The sequence below is a fragment of the Malus domestica genome, chromosome 11 (genome assembly GCF_042453785.1).
Source record: "Malus domestica chromosome 11, GDT2T_hap1".
In the NCBI taxonomy this organism is placed as follows: domain Eukaryota; kingdom Viridiplantae; phylum Streptophyta; class Magnoliopsida; order Rosales; family Rosaceae; genus Malus; species Malus domestica.
This window is the reverse complement of record NC_091671.1, coordinates 18,362,760-18,378,460: the sequence shown is the minus strand read 5'-3', so window position 1 is coordinate 18,378,460 and position 15,701 is coordinate 18,362,760. Positions and strand designations below refer to the sequence as shown.

At 34.5% G+C, this 15,701-nt stretch overlaps 1 protein-coding gene across 4 annotated transcripts; it reads left to right on the top strand.

Annotated features, from left to right (window-relative positions):
* Window positions 1-8,950: 8,950 nt before the first annotated feature.
* Window positions 8,951-15,247, top strand: LOC103439242 (5'-3' exoribonuclease 3-like). Of its 4 annotated transcripts, none has more exons than XR_011573538.1 (24): window positions 8,951-9,220; window positions 9,475-9,580; window positions 9,769-9,845; window positions 9,956-10,147; window positions 10,297-10,416; window positions 10,607-10,669; window positions 10,836-10,949; window positions 11,029-11,199; window positions 11,305-11,382; window positions 11,492-11,638; window positions 11,734-11,853; window positions 12,032-12,127; window positions 12,230-12,343; window positions 12,548-12,618; window positions 12,713-12,841; window positions 12,950-13,026; window positions 13,109-13,149; window positions 13,254-13,328; window positions 13,418-13,548; window positions 13,664-13,747; window positions 13,840-13,915; window positions 14,142-14,224; window positions 14,328-15,049; window positions 15,144-15,247. XR_011573538.1 is itself a non-coding variant. In XM_070808818.1 (23 exons), exons 1-23 carry the CDS (start codon window positions 9,026-9,028, stop codon window positions 14,941-14,943), a joined length of 2,976 nt encoding a protein of 991 aa, XP_070664919.1. In that variant the 5' UTR covers window positions 8,951-9,025; the 3' UTR covers window positions 14,944-15,247. The 4 variants fall into 4 exon arrangements, 2 of the variants coding, with proteins under 2 accessions (XP_070664919.1, XP_070664920.1); XR_011573539.1 differs by having other exon boundaries at window positions 8,952-9,220; window positions 12,230-12,325; XM_070808818.1 differs by having other exon boundaries at window positions 14,328-15,247.
* The last annotated feature ends 454 nt before the right edge of the window (window positions 15,248-15,701 follow it).

The window sequence follows — 15,701 nt, the reverse complement described above, 5'->3', positions numbered from 1 at the left end:
GATCTGCTCCGATGCAGGTCCTCCATTTTCTGGTCGTGCTCCTTGAGCACCTCCTTAGCCAGCTCTGAGCTCGACACCATTACGTTCAGCGTGGACCTCTTCCACATCGATATAATAGGGCCGTATTCCTGGGCCCACTCGACGTAGCAGCGGAAACTCACGGGCTTAATGTTGCAGAGGTTGCCGACGATCGGCTATGCACATGGGCCAGGCGGGAGCTTGAATATGGGCCTTTGGTAAAGCTTGTAGGCGAAGGAAATGAGAATGATGATTCATGAGATGGGAAGTAGGAGTCCGCCAAAGAAAGCCATGTTGGACTGATTGAGCTAATTAAGGTCAGAGTTGGAAGGAGGTTGATATACATGAAAGACCCTTGGGATGAAGTTGGTGAATGGATCTGTATTGGGGAGAGAGATAGAGTTGGTTTCTGCGGGTGTCTAAATTTCTGGGAGAGCTCTGGATTTTTCTTGCAGATTTTGAAGATCCACAGCGGAGGTGAAAAATTGAGAGAGAACCGACACAACTTTTCGTATCGATTCCCACAGACGGCGCCAAATGTTGATGCACAAAACCGGAGGTCTTGGAACAACGTAAATCCGACTGTGAATCTGCAAGTAATGTAAATAACACAAGATGTATCGTGGTTCACCCCAAGGTTTAGGCTACGTCCACATTGATTATGTATTTATTTGAGGGAGAGAGAGCTCTGAAAGTGAGAGCTTTGAGAGGGGGTGAGAGGGCCTAGGAATTAGCCTCCGATGGTGAGAATGAGGCTCTCCCCAATTGTGAGGGTGAGGGGTCCTTTTGTAGAATAAGGGCTCCTCACTTATTACATATGTGCCTCTTCCCTTATTACATAATTACATTTGAGACCCCCAAGTATTTATACGATGTCTAAATACGAGGCCCTAAGTATGGTATAAACATATTTAAATTCCAATAAGTAATTAAAAATCATACAAATGCATAGGTATTTATGAATCTTTAAGTTAAATTTGATTTAAATAATTTTCTTAAATTATTTTAGACTTTAGATTTACCTTGGACCGTCAAATCTTTTTTTATCGTTATATTTGATCTCATTTGATCATAGCCGTTAGATTATAACTAACAAACAAAAAAAGGTTTGAAATATGACAGTTTGGTAGGACCAGAATAATTTAAGCCAGGCTCAAATCCTGGGGGAATTTAGCCAGAGATATATTTTCTCCCCCAGAGCTTATTTTAGCCCAATTGTTGGAGATGGTTTGGGGGGATTTTAAAGCTTATATTTTAAGTTTTATCTCATGGTTTAGAGATGGTCTAAAAAGACCAGCACGAGTAGTGATAGAGAAAGATTTTTTTTTTCGGTCCTGCCTTCAGCTTTTCCCTCACCTGCTATCAATGGTATGCTTCTGAAATATTTTCTTGTAAATTTAAATTCTTTCTAGGAATTTAACTTATGCTTTTTTTTTTCTGGGTCATTTGGGTTAAGTGGCATGAGTAAAATTTTGTACCTTTAATTGCTTTATTCCTGATCTGGGGGCTTTATTTATGATTCATACTTTTGAGCTTTAAGAGGAAGTGAGTGAGTGAGTGAGTGAGGAGAGAGATAGCTATGGTATTGGAGAAGGAAGATTACTACTGCTACTAGTTGATGATTTTGCTTGATTTGGTGATGAGAAAATGATGGGTTTTGACTTTTGACCATAGAAAAAGAGATGAAATGAAGTAGGAAAAATTGGGTGAGAAGCAAAAATAAAAGAGATCCCCCTTGGAACTTTATCAATTAATTCCAAATCAGAAAATGGCTTAATAAGCATGACAAGTAACAAAATAATTCACACTATTTTTGAACTGAACCAAAATAATCCACATTATTTCTGGAGTGAAAAATAAACACTAGTTATAAATCTATAGCAAAATTACACATTATTTGTGAAATTGAATCAAAATGCAACACACTGTTTCTGGAACTACAATAGAATAACTCACACTATTTTTGAAATTGAACTAAAATATCACACACTATTTAACCACACACTATTTCTTAAACTATAGCAAAATAACTCACAATATTTCTAAAACTTAATCAAAATAATCCACACTATTTCTGGAACTATAGCAAAATAACTCACACTATTTCTGGAACTACAACAAAATAACCACACTATTTATGAAACTTAACCAAAATAATCCACACTATTTCTGGAACTACTATAAAATAACCACACTATTTCTGAAACTTAGCTAAAATAATCCACATTATTTTTGGAACTTAACCAAAATAACCCACACTATATCTGGAACTACAGCAAAATAACCACAATATTTATAGAACTATTGTTACATCCCACATCATCCAGGGGAGTGGCTCCTGTAAGCTTTATATGTATATTCCCATCTCTACCTAACATGAGGCATTTTGGGAGCTCATTGGCTTCGAGTTCCATCGAAACTCCGAAGTTAAGCGAGTTTACGCGAGAGCAATCCCATGATGGGTGACCCACTGGGAGGTTCTCGTGTGAGTTCTCATAAACAAAACTGTGAGGGTGTGGTCGGGGACCAAAGCGGACAATATCATGCTACCGTGGAGTTGAGCCTGGAATGTAGTGGGGGCCCGGACCGGGATGTGACAATTTGGTATCAGAGCCAATCTCTGGGCGGAAGTGTGCCAACGAGGACGTCGGGCCCCTAAGGGGGGTGAATTGTTACATCCCACATCGTCCAGGGAAGTGGATCCTGGAAGCCTTATATGTATATTTTCATCTCTACCTAGCACGAGACCTTTTGGGAGCTCACTGGCTTTGGGTTCCATCAAAACTCTAAAGTTAAGCGAGTTCGGGCGAAAGCAATCCCATGATGGGTGAACCACTGGGAAGTTATCGTGTAAGTTCCCAGAAACAAAACCGTGAGGGCGTGGTCAGGGCCCAAAGTGGACAATATCATACTACGGTGGAGTCGAGCCCGGGATGTGACAACTATAGCAAAATAACCACACTTTTTTTTAAAACTTAATCAAAATAAACCACATTATTTCTAGAACTATAGCAAAATAACCACATTATTTCTAGAATTACAGCAAAATAACCACACTATTTCTGAAACTTAAGCAAAATAACCCATATTATTTATGAAACTGAACCAAAATAATTCACACTATTTTTTAAAGTACAGCAAAATAACTCACACTACTTATGACCGGTCGCTAAAATGCGTCGAGGGTCAAATCCCATCTTCCTTGTAAAATCAGGTCCAATTATCTTGAAAGTAGTCCATCCACTCAAGAAATTTTTCTAGGTGACGGGTATATGAACTGAGCTTGAGTTCCCCTCTAGTTAAATGATGTCACATATCTATACAGGAGCTAGCAGGTAGAAATATTGTTAAAATGTTTAGTATGGGTGGTTATTGTAACTTTATTAGCCAGCGTGGTAAATGACATAAGTTAAAGAAATATAGGTGTCATTTGTGCAATTTTTTAGAAAAATCTAATTAATTAAGACTCTACGCATAGAGGATTTAAAATGGCCCTTGGCCTAACAGTAATTTGAAAATAAGAAATCAACAAGGATATGAGATTCGTACCTCTATGTTACCTCTATGTTCTAGTTTTGCTTTGAGAATTTTATGAGTTTCTTCTGCAAATGGCAATTTTGCTTTGCGAAATTCTTAACTTGTTGTGCCAATGTATGGTTTGAAAATGGGAATCCAAGTTCAAATGGAATTTAATTTGAACTTTTAAGTTTTGTGAAATGGGATTTGTGTTTGTGGAATTTTATGATTGCAAGTGATCTAATATCCTAATTGATAGGATGTTGAATTCTCACGCATATGTTATGGATTCGAAAATTCAATTTCTCTATATTATTATTATAGTAACTCACACTCTTTCTTTAATAATCATAATTTAAAAAATAAAAAAAAAAGAAATAAAAAATAAAAAAATTGCACGACTTGCATGCTCTGTACCTTAATGATGAAAACGGTTGTATGACTTGAATGCTCTACCTTAATGGCAGTTAAACTTCGAAGTTAACGTTTGACGAAAGCGGTTGGTGTTCTGCCTTAATGGCAGTAAGATTTATATGGTAAATCTTAATATTTGTGAATTGGCTAAGACCATCTCTAAAGGTTTGGCTAAAAGTTAAATATTTTAACTCGAAAAATTTATCTTTTAGTTCAAAAATAATTTTTCTGCTTCAACCGTTATAGTCTAAAATTTTAACCCGGAATTATTAAAGAATGAACTTAAGCTATTTTTTTGTTAAATTAAATTAAAAATAAATAAATATGTAGACTATCGTAAATTAATTTTATGAACATTTTAATCTAAAAAAATTTAAATTCCGATAAATATTGAAAAATTTAAATTCCGATTTCTGGGTTAAATTTTGGGGTGAATCTGGCCTTGATTTAGCATTTAGCCCAAAATTTCCCCTTAGGTTGGATTGAGTTTGGAGGGAAATTTTGGAGGGTAATTTGGCTTTTAGCTCACCATTGGAGTTGGTTTAAGGGATTGGTTTAGGCTATGATAGGGGTAATTATGGAAAAACAATTTTATTGCGGATTGGGCTTCACTTCGGCCCACGTTTTTAATGTTTGTAGGGCTATTTTATGAATAATTTTGTCTTAAATCTCTAGTCATTTTGGTTAAATAAAAGTTTAAGATGATTTTTTGTTAAGAAAAAGTTGACCCAAACTATTTTTATTAAAGCTCTCTAAAATTTTTAGTATCAAATTTACAAATTTTTGTTCTATAATCAGAATATTTCATAATATAAATCATTCTATAAAATTTATTTATGAAACAAATCAATTAAACTGAAGTCGTTTAGTGAATCAACTGTAATAAATAGATAAACGGTTTATATTATTTTCATCTATCTATTTTTATACAGTTTGATGAATAGACTTTCTACAAGTATGATGACAATTCTTAGCTGTATGACGGATATCCAACGACCAGCAAAAGTTCAGCACAAATGCCTCTCTGCACTGAAGAAAAATTGCATAGAAGATGCCTCTAAGACGTTGAGGTAGCTCTAACTTTATGACTTCATTTTTTAGTGAAGTACGATATTCATTGATAGAAAATTGAAAATGTAAAAACATGATAAGAGGTATACAGGGGGCTTCAATAAAAATCTTGTTGGGAATTTTAACCTGGACAAAAGAAAAAAAAGCATTCTGCACCATAAGAGATTACATATGATTACTATCTTCAATTAAAAGGTATATTATGACGGAAAAGGATCATTGCTAGATCTTTTTTTTGGGGATCATGTGATCGTAATCATTCATCGTTTATTGTGCGGTCAGTTTTCGTTAAGTACTATTTATATTTAATTTAAAATTATAAATTTAAAATCATTTATGATCATACGATATACGATGAACTATCATAAGATTCTTGAATTCCCTGAAAAAAAAAGATCTGACGATGATCATTTTCCTATTATGACTTCATTTATTGTGGTGTTGGTCATACGGCACCTAGATCCTCGCCGGATCCATTCCTTAGGGATCATAGGGATCCTGCAATCCTGTCCGTTTATTGTATATCGTACGGTCAGTTTTCGTTAGATACTATTTACTTTTGAATTTTAAAATTTAAAATTTAAATGATTTCTGACCGTACGATATACGATGAACAGACAGAATTGTGGGATCCCTAGGATTCCTAGGAAATGGATCCGGCGAGGATCCTGGTCCGGTCATACGAAGGGACTGCACAGAAGCATCTTTTAAACAGTGTGTGCATGTAACCGCCAAAATAAAAGTTTCATTGATAATGATAACCCCATTGGGAACATATAAAGGTAAAACGGCATAATCAGAAGCTATAACGATAATTACAACTCCTCGAAAGCCTATTCAGTATTATTGTGCCGATTGGGAAATTGTGCAATCATCATGACAGTAGATGTTTTCAAAATCTTTCTTCGTTGAGTTTAATAAGCAAATTTCCAATTTCTTTTTGGCCAGATGCTTCTTTTTTTCCTGAACAAGAAGTTTATTTCTTAAATTCCAATTCAATTGTCATTTGAATTTTTTATAAAGAAAAGAATAATCTTTATCTTTAAGAATGATTTTTTTTTCACGTACATTGACTGATTAAAGTGACAAAGTTTATTTCTTAAATTCCCATTCAATTGTCATTTGATTTTTTTTTATAAAGAAAAAGAAGAATCTCTATCTTTAAGAATGATTTTTGCTTTTTCTCATGTACATTGAATGATTAAAGTGATAAGTATCTGTAGTTTTGTTTTCTTTTTTATTATTGCCGTTTCAACTACTCATTGACATAGTTCTAAAATTTTCGTTTTGTAAGAAGTATATGTTAAATCGTAAATCTAAACCAAACTGTAAATACGGGGAATTTATGAACAGGGTCAAGTACAAGGCCTTCTTAGGCTATAGCATAGAGAGATTTTTGGTTCTTCAAGCTTAAAAATAAAGGAGTTTTTACAAAACACTCATGGTACTGTTTATTTTTAATGAAAAATCACATTTATACCTTTTCCTGTTACTATTTACTATACCTTTAAAAATGATTTTTCATTTAAAGGGAAGTTTTTTTGGACTTTTCGTTAGTTTTCCTTAAAAATAATAATCTTAGGCTTAGTATTGTTGTATTTAAAAATAAAAAAAACTGTTTTTGTTGCACTGTGAGAATAAAGAGCTATAAAATAAAGTTGTTAAGTGTTTGGTAAACTTTTTTTTTGTAAAAGTGTTTTTAATAAATAAAAAAAAACAGTGTTTGAGTGTTTGGTAAACTTTTATATAAATTATTTTGAATATGTTAAATGACAAAACATGATATAGTATTTAATAATGTGGTAAAATAATTATCAAAGGCAATAATGTAGAGGCACATATTGTAATTTTGTAAAACATGTGGAGGTATACTTGTCATTTGAAAAGTTCATTAAATGAGCATTAATTAATAATTACTATGATTTGAAGAAAAAAAAAACATTTTTTTAGAAGCATGCTAGACCTTGCTTCAGCTTTTCTATGTTTTTCTACTTTCATTGATATTAAGCTTACTGAAAAATCTGGTATATTAAATGTGTTTGGTAAAACAAAACACATTAAATGTACCAGATTTTTCAATAAGCTTCTTTTTTTAAAGCACCACAATCTCAAACCAACCCTGAATCTTTTGGCAGTCTGCAAGGTAGGGTTTGTTTGGGATTATGGAGCTTTAAAAAAAAAGCAGCTTATTAAAAAAGTTGGAACATTAAGTACTGGTTTAGTACTGATATGCTTTTATTAAAAGTGGGTATAAAAAAAGCTGAGCTCAGAAAGTTGTTTTGTAAACACTTAAAAACAACCTATTTTTACAGTTTTTGGTGAAAAAAGTTGAAAACGTGAAACAACAAAAATGAGCTTATTCTCACAGCACAGCAGAAGCAATTTTTTTTTGGGAACTTTAACGAAAAGCACCCGATACTGTTCACTTTAACGAAAAACCACATTTTTATACTAAAAAGTCAATCTTGGTACTATTCACTTTACCCTTTTATTTTGTCCTTATCATTAAAACTCAAAGTTTTCAAGCCCTTTTCATTAGTTTTCCTTTTTTTTTTCAAGCACAACAATACCAAACCGGCCCTTTAAATGTGTTTGGTAAAATAAAAAAAATGTCTTTTTTTTTTCAAACAGCTGTCAATGAAAGTAGAAAAACATAGAAAATCAGATGCAATGTTTACCATGCTTTTAAAAAAATTTTATTTTTTATTTTTTGTCAAAGTATAGTAATGAATACTCATTTAATGAACTTTTCAAATGGCAAATATACCCCCACATGTTTTACAAAATTACAATCTTTGCCCATATATTATCATCTTTGACAATTATTATATCACATTAAATACTATATCGTTTATAGTTATTTAACATATTCAATGCAATTTATATAAAAATTTACCAAACACTCAGACTCTGCTTTTTTAACTAAAAGCACTTTTACCCAAAAAAAGTTTACCAAACGCTTAACAATTTTATTCTATAATTGTTTATTCTTACAACTCAACATAAACATGTTTTTTAAAAAGCATAACAATACCAAACTAACCCATAGTTGATTATCCCTAGATCTTGTGGTTGAGGGATACTCAAGTTGGTTTGAGAGGCTTTACTTCTTCACAAGCTTGCCATATCCGGCGATCTGCTAACATGGCGGCACATAGAATGGTCACATGGACCTTAATTTTAGTTCGAGGAGCCTCAAAATTTAATCTCAAGTCCCAACTGTATGTCTTCATGATATTTTTTTTATAAAATTTTTATCGTTGCACTCAAAAGATATACAACAGTAAAATTTGACAACAAACTCTCTCCAATCAAGCCCTTCAGTTTTTTACGCGGCGCTAATTCAATTGAATGCAAAGCCCTCTATAGTTGTCAAAGTTATTTAATATTTTTTTAATAAATAGGATGCAACATATAGTAAATGTTATTGTGTGTACCAAGTATTTGATTGGTTGTACATAAACTTTCCATTTTCTAGTTTTAGTAAAATACTTGGGAAATGCTAAAAAGACTTTTTCTAAAGTGTGACTCTCCATGTATTCTTCGCCACCTCATATTTTTGACACAACATGAGCTGTCGAAGAGTCCATATAGAGTCACTTTGAAAAAGTCTTCTGTCTTGGCCGTTGTAAGAAAGTCTGCTATCATGCAGTGTCCCTCATTTAATTACAAGTAATGCGAGGGAGACTAAATTTGTAGACCAAAGTTTTGTAAACTAAAGGATATAGAAGTTGATGATTTGATTATTACTTAAACGTTGATAAACATACTCATTTTTTATTAATGACACATCATTTAGTTTGTAAATTTAATTTACAAATTTAGTCCCCTAACATTATTTTTTAATTACTAACCCAATGTCACATGTACATGTCTGCGTGAACCACACTTGTGTCATTAGCTAGTATAAAGCAAGTAAAGTTCCAAAGACAAAAGAGACTGCTGAACAGTAGTATTTCATCTCTTTAGATACCAGTGCATATCTCAGATAGAGAGAGAGACAGAGATGGGGGTGCCCTCGTTTTTCAAATGGCTGGTGAACAAGTATCCCAAAGTGGTGGTCAAAGCTATCGAAGGTCAGAGAGAGGAGTCTCCAAACCCAAACCCTACTAACTTGGAGTTCGATAACTTTTATCTTGACATGAATGGGATCATCCATCCTTGCTTCCACCCAGAAGCAGCTGACGATGATGATGATGGAGTACAACCTTATTCATTCCTCTCTCTCTCTCTCTCTCTCTCTCTCTCTCTCTCTCTCTCTCTCTATATATATATATATATATATATACACATGTATATTCTTCACCAGCAATAAGATAAACATTCTATAATATACTATTTATTTTGATTATTGTCTAGATAACAATTATTGATATTTTCTTTATCTTTATGGTCCAAATTTTTTTTTATCCATATATGTGGTTACATAATATAATTTTTACATTTTTTGTTCAGCTTTTGCCACCAGCAAATTTTGAAGAGGTGTTCATCAATATTTTTGAATATATTGATATACTTTTCAATATTGTTAGGCCACGGAAGCTACTATACTTGGCCATAGGTGAGAAAGTTTGAATTTTGTTTTTGATCTCGTAGTGTTTAATAAACTCATGAGACTTTTATACGCTGTTTGCTTTTCCTAATCAACTGCAGTGCCATTGAGATTTATGTTCTTATATATGTGTTGCACTTAATGATATAAACTAGAAATATTGCATGTAATGGTATAAAGTTTAATTTTTGATGTAGATGGAGTTGCTCCAAGGGCTAAAATGAATCAACAGCGAATGAGGCGCTTTAAGTCAGCGAAGGACGCTGAGTTCGCTGTGGGTACTTTTACTATGAGATGCTTCTGAATCACAGTGTTTATTTTGCTTTACGTAACTTTGTTTGTACAAGTTTATAAATGTCCCAAATGTTGGTATCAAATGTGTAGGAAGTTGAAGAAGAGAAGCTGAGAAGACAGTTTGAATTGGAAAGCAAACAAGTCCTACCAAAGCAGCAGTCCGAAGTATCAGATTCTAATATAATAACCCCCGGAACTGAATTTATGCATAAATTGTCAAAGGCTCTTCGAAACTATATCAGTTTACGTTTGAGCAATGATCTAGGCTGGAGGGACATCGAGGTCTGGTCCATCATAACATTTATATATCAAATTACTAATACATGAACAACCATTATTTACACGAACAATCATTAGTGTGTAATTCATGATATCTGTATGTATTGTTTTCCTCTTTCTTCTTTGTTTTAATTTCATGGTTACTACATTAGATAATTCTGTCTGATGCCAATGCTCCTGGGGAAGGTGAGCACAAAATAATGTCATTCATACGCTCACAGCGCAATCTTCCTTCATATGATCCAAACACGCGCCATTGCTTATATGGACTGGTATGATGAATAGTATGCTTCGCACAACTGTTTCTTGTTTTTGTATTGTTTTAGAATTTGTTGGAAATTCGGAAGAAAAAGAATTATACAGTTGCACTTATATTTTTTGTTTAAATACTTTTTTCCTAACCTACTTCTCATTTTTTTGAATTTTTACATTCTGATGCTTCATTGGCATCATGGCATGCAGGATGCTGATCTTGTCATGTTGGCTTTGGCGACGCATGAGCTTCACTTTTCCATATTGAGAGAGGTTTAATTACAAAGCCTTAAAATTTCTCAAATTCAAAAATTAGTCACCCTGTTGATTTCAGTTTGACTAGGGTTTTCAAAGCATCAATGAAGCAATGTGACAATATCTTGAGCTTCTGACTCTATCTAATGAACTTGAATTTTTTCTTTTCATATTCTGGATATAGGATGTTCTACATAATGAACAGCGTCATACAAACTGTGAATCTATTCGAGAGAAAGGTCCATTTTCAGGAAAGTCAGATAACAAAAAAAGATCCATGCTAAAAAAGCCCTATCAGGTATCCCAAGTGGTGCTGTTATCCTTCCCTGAAACTTGATTGCTGTTTTGGTTCACCTTTTCTTTTCTTCTAATTGCAGTTTCTTCATGTTTGGATTTTGAGGGAATACTTGGAGCTTGATTTGAAAATTGACGACCCACCCGAGAACTTTAAGTTTGATCTTGAGCGTATAATTGATGACTTCATCTTCATGTACTTTTTTGCGGGAAATGATTTTCTGCCCCACATGCCAACTTTGGAAATTCATGAGGTTCTTTGTAAACTTCATTGTTTTATGGCCCTTGTTTTGTAGATGCGAATACAAACATAAGTATGTAAACCGGAACTAATTTTACACGCCAATAATTGTGTCCAGGGTGCAATTGACTTGCTGATGACTGTCTATAAGAAAGAACTAAAAAATCTTGGTGGTTATATGGTTGATATGCTCCGGGTATAACATTGAGTAGCCTCATATCACTTTCATTTTCTTCACAACAAAAAAAAAAATATCAATGTCGACAAGATCATCTTCATGCCACTTCTTATATGCACAAATCCAGGTCAATGACAAGAAATCAGGGTACATCAAGCTATCCAGAGTTGAGAAATTCATCCTTCTTGTTGGTTCTTATGAAGACAAAATTTTCAAGAAAAGATCAGAACTACGTGACCGTAAACTGAGACGTCTTTGTTATTATAATGATTCTGTGAGTGCTTGGCAGACACATTTGTGTGTAGTGTTCATCTAATAAATGTTCTGCTTATGAATTACATGCTGCATTAATTGCATATGCTTTGCCAGCTAGAGGACGAAGTTGATACTAGAAGTACAATTACTGGTTCGAGCAATAATCAGGTATTCCTCAGTGGAGAAGAATTGGAAGTTTGGTCAGATGGAACGTCTGACATTATGCATTCTCAAGTACGTTTGTTCCCTTAAGGTTTCCTATGATGTAATTTTCGGGGTATAGTGTTTTATATGCATACACTATATGCTTAATTATACACATGTGGTAAAGTATTTTGGTTCTATTTTTTTTGGCATGCTTAAAAGTTGATGGTCTCGTTTATACATGTATATATATGCGGTGTTTGTTCAGGTTGTAGGAAATACAAAGGAGTTGAAGAAAAAATTGAAAGATAACATCAGAAGGAAATCTGATCTGTTCAAGAATGGTGATTTGGGGACTGACAAGGTATGACGTTCCAATATTCTTTCTCATAATTTCTTGTGAACCATTTACATCAAACCATACTTCAAAAATTGAGTTTTACATGCTTGATCAACACTCCTACAGGTCCGATTCGCTGTGGGAGGCTATAAGGAAAGATATTACAAATACAAATTTTCTGCAGAAGGTCCAGAGGATATTGAAAGGAAAAGGAAGGAAGTAGTATGTCTAATTGCCATGGTTCTTTTTTCCCCTTTCAACAAACTGCTGCTTCCATTCCAAGGAGTTTTTGTAAAAGCTACAAAAACTTTTGATGTGATTTAGCGTTATTATACCGGGTTTACTTCCATTGAAGTTTATTTTGTCCCTGTGTATTTCAGAGACCTTTCTTCTTTTTTAAAGCTTCCCCTTACTTGAAAGTTCCAATTGCTGATATAATTATAGGTTAAATGCTACACTGAAGGACTGCTCTGGGTTTTATTGTACTATTTTTCGGAGCCCCCATCATGGACATGGTAAGACATTTACGTAATATGAACTTCACATAGCTACTAGATACTGATATGAAAACTAATGATACTAAATTATTTCTCTGGAACATCCTTTCAGGTTTTATCCTTTCCATTACGGGCCATTTGCTTCAGACCTCAAGGGCCTCGGTCAGGTGAAAGCGAAGTTTCATAAAGGTTTCCCTTTTAAGCCTATTGATACTCTCATGGCTGTGTTACCTCCAAGAAGGTAATTCTGTTATTTTCCTTATTGTTCCCTTACTTTGCAAGTTTGGTCTTCCTAAGTTCTTTAGAACATAAGAGTCTTATGATAAGACAAATGTTCTCCTTTTTGTAGCGCTCATGCACTTCCTAAAGATTATCAGAAACTAATGACTGAAGAGAGTTCCGGCATTATTGACTTTTATCCTACTGGTAAGTCCTATTCTGTAATCTCAACAATGTTATATCAAGGGGATTTCCTAGAAGTAACTACAAGCTTCTGTTTCATTCGTAGATTTTGAAATCGACATGGATGGGAAACGCTTCACATGGCAGGTTTGGTTGCCTTCTTAGCTTTTGTTTATTTTATTTTATAATTTACTCACCATTATTCAAATTACTGTTATTTATTCGGTAATCGGTTTTGATCATCATCCAAGGGTATTTGCAAGCTTCCATTTATTGAAGAGGAACGCCTTCTGTCTGAGACTAAAAAGTTAGACAAAGAACTGGTGGTACAGAAATTCTTTTATTCGTCTACACAAGTATCTGAGAGTTATTGCCTTATTCGAAATGTCTTCCAAGCTTATTTTACATTGTGTAGGGGGACGAAAGAGATCGAAATACAGAAAAACCTGGTCAATTATTTGTGCGAAGAACACACAATTTGGTGTCACAAATTATGTCACTATCTAGCAAGGAAAGTTGGTCTATCAAGATTGACACTAGTTTGAGGTAGGACAATTGTTTTGCTGTAGTATTGCTTTGTTATTTTACCCTTTTTTCTTCTGTTTGGACTGAACTATTCCTGGATTGTTTTACCCTTTTTTCATGTTTTACGCCTTTCCAGTTTTGGAGTAGGTGGCACCATACGTCGTCTTGATGCTGCCATGAGTGAAGGAGGAGATTACAAGCTTCAAGAAGACCATGTCGTGTAAGTCAAAAACGCAAATGACTTGTATCTTTCGTTCTGCTCAATACGTTACTGTCATATGTTATCGTCTCTTTAATTTAATCCTGTTGCAGTTGCATGCTATACGAGCTTCCCAATAGTGATCCACATATGCCTCGTTTACTTGATGGTGTAAAGCATCCCAGTAAGGTATTAAATCGAACTGTTTTTCTACCTCTGATCTTATGTTTTTTTTGGAACTTTTATTTATACGTTTCCAGATGCATCTTTTAGTTCAAAACTAAAGTGGCATCATTTTTCTTCATCAATATGCTATGTTATATATTATGCAACTTAATTAGCATGCGACAAGCTTAGATTGTTTCGGTAGTCGTTTGAATGAAATGACAAATTTTCTGTTCATATTCTTTTGCAGACAATCACTGAGGATGACCTTATGGAGACAAAATTATGGCATGAATATCAGGGAAGCGCACCTACCACCACCACCACTTCCAGGTCAATCGGTTTATTGCTTCCGGTCTTCTCCATTTGTTTCTCTTATTTATGTGTACTGCCTGTTCTCTTTAACTTATTCGGTAGAGAACTAAATGCAATGCAGCACCCGGCTCCAGGAGAGGTATGGAGGCTTCCAGAACAATGCTAGATGCACTTCTAGCTCTACGGATTTAATACACAAATTTGCAGGTTCTGGATGGGGTTGTGGTAGAGGGAAAGAAGTTGCTAATCCTAATTCTGGAGAACGGTTTTATGCTCCTCGAGGAATACCTGGCGAAAGAGTAATGTCATCTAGCTCATATTCAGCCATGGGTTCCACAGACTACAAAAGAGTCTCTTTTCAAGGGAGATCAGTCTCTAATGATAAGTGGAGGGCAGTTGGTTATGTTTCTGGAGATCGAACACAAGGCTTTAAGGATTTGAAGATTTCGGAGCCAAGCCAAGCTTGGAGGCCAAAGGCAAGAGGACAACCAGCGAACAACGCTTTTTGGCCATCTAGAAATAGTTTCGGACATAACACAAACCATTCTTGGCAGAGTTCACAAGTAAGTCATAGTCATGGCCGCGGCAGAGGCCAGCAGCAGGGTGGTCGTGGCCAAGGCCAACAGGAATATTGGAAACGTTACGCACCTTTTTCTGCTAACGATTCATCACAAGCCGGTGGGAGATCACAGTTTGTTCCACGTAGTTCTGTCAATCAAAGAAGCGCCTGGTCATAGCTCGTTAAACCATCGGCTTTTGTTGCATTTCCGCCAAAACAGAGAAAAAGCACTTTTGTGTACAGTTTTCATCACTCTGAACTCTGGTTGCATTTCACAATTTGAGGTTGTGGAACATTTGGCAGTTGATTGTAGATTTTCCTTAACATTTTCAGTTGTTTTCTGCTGGTTACTAAACGCCCATTATGACTCCTATGCAGAAGCAACTAATTGCAAACTCTGCGCATACGCAATTGTTAGCAACCGTGAATCCTCATTATCTGGTTCCTTTCCACCAAATACAAAGGCGACTCTTAAAGCGGAACTCTCTATGGACTTTCTGAAACTTATGTTTTTGACATAATATTTTATAATGTTGGCACGAAATTGACGTTAAACTATGAGATGACAAAAAGTGTTGGATATGTATCAACAATTAATGATAAATATATATAAATAAATTCACATATGCTAATAATTAATTAACTACAACTAAGTATATTGACAGAGTATGAAAAATGAAAATAATATCAAACAAGTAAAAATAGTGATCGAGGCTTGCGTATCGCAATATCATTGAAATAGAATTTCGTCCCTACTCAAATGTTTGTAGTTCGATGGACATCTGCTTCATCATGATACAATGACCAAACCAGAATTTTAGCACCGAAAAACTTTGTTTCTGGCGAATATCTTTATGGTTCTCTCAGCAAGAAGGTTTTAGTATTTCAGAAGGAGAATTCATTTTTTATGTGTTCTAAATGACATGCAGATGGATG

Coding starts and splice junctions, on each gene's coding strand:
- LOC103439242 (XM_070808818.1), top strand. CDS start 9,026: ATGGGGGTGCCCTCGTTTTTCAAATGGCTGGTGAACAAGTATCCCAAA. Junction 11,200..11,304: donor CAACTTTGGAAATTCATGAG/GTTCTTTGTAAA, acceptor AATTGTGTCCAG/GGTGCAATTGACTTGCTGAT. Junction 13,027..13,108: donor TATTGACTTTTATCCTACTG/GTAAGTCCTATT, acceptor TTTCATTCGTAG/ATTTTGAAATCGACATGGAT.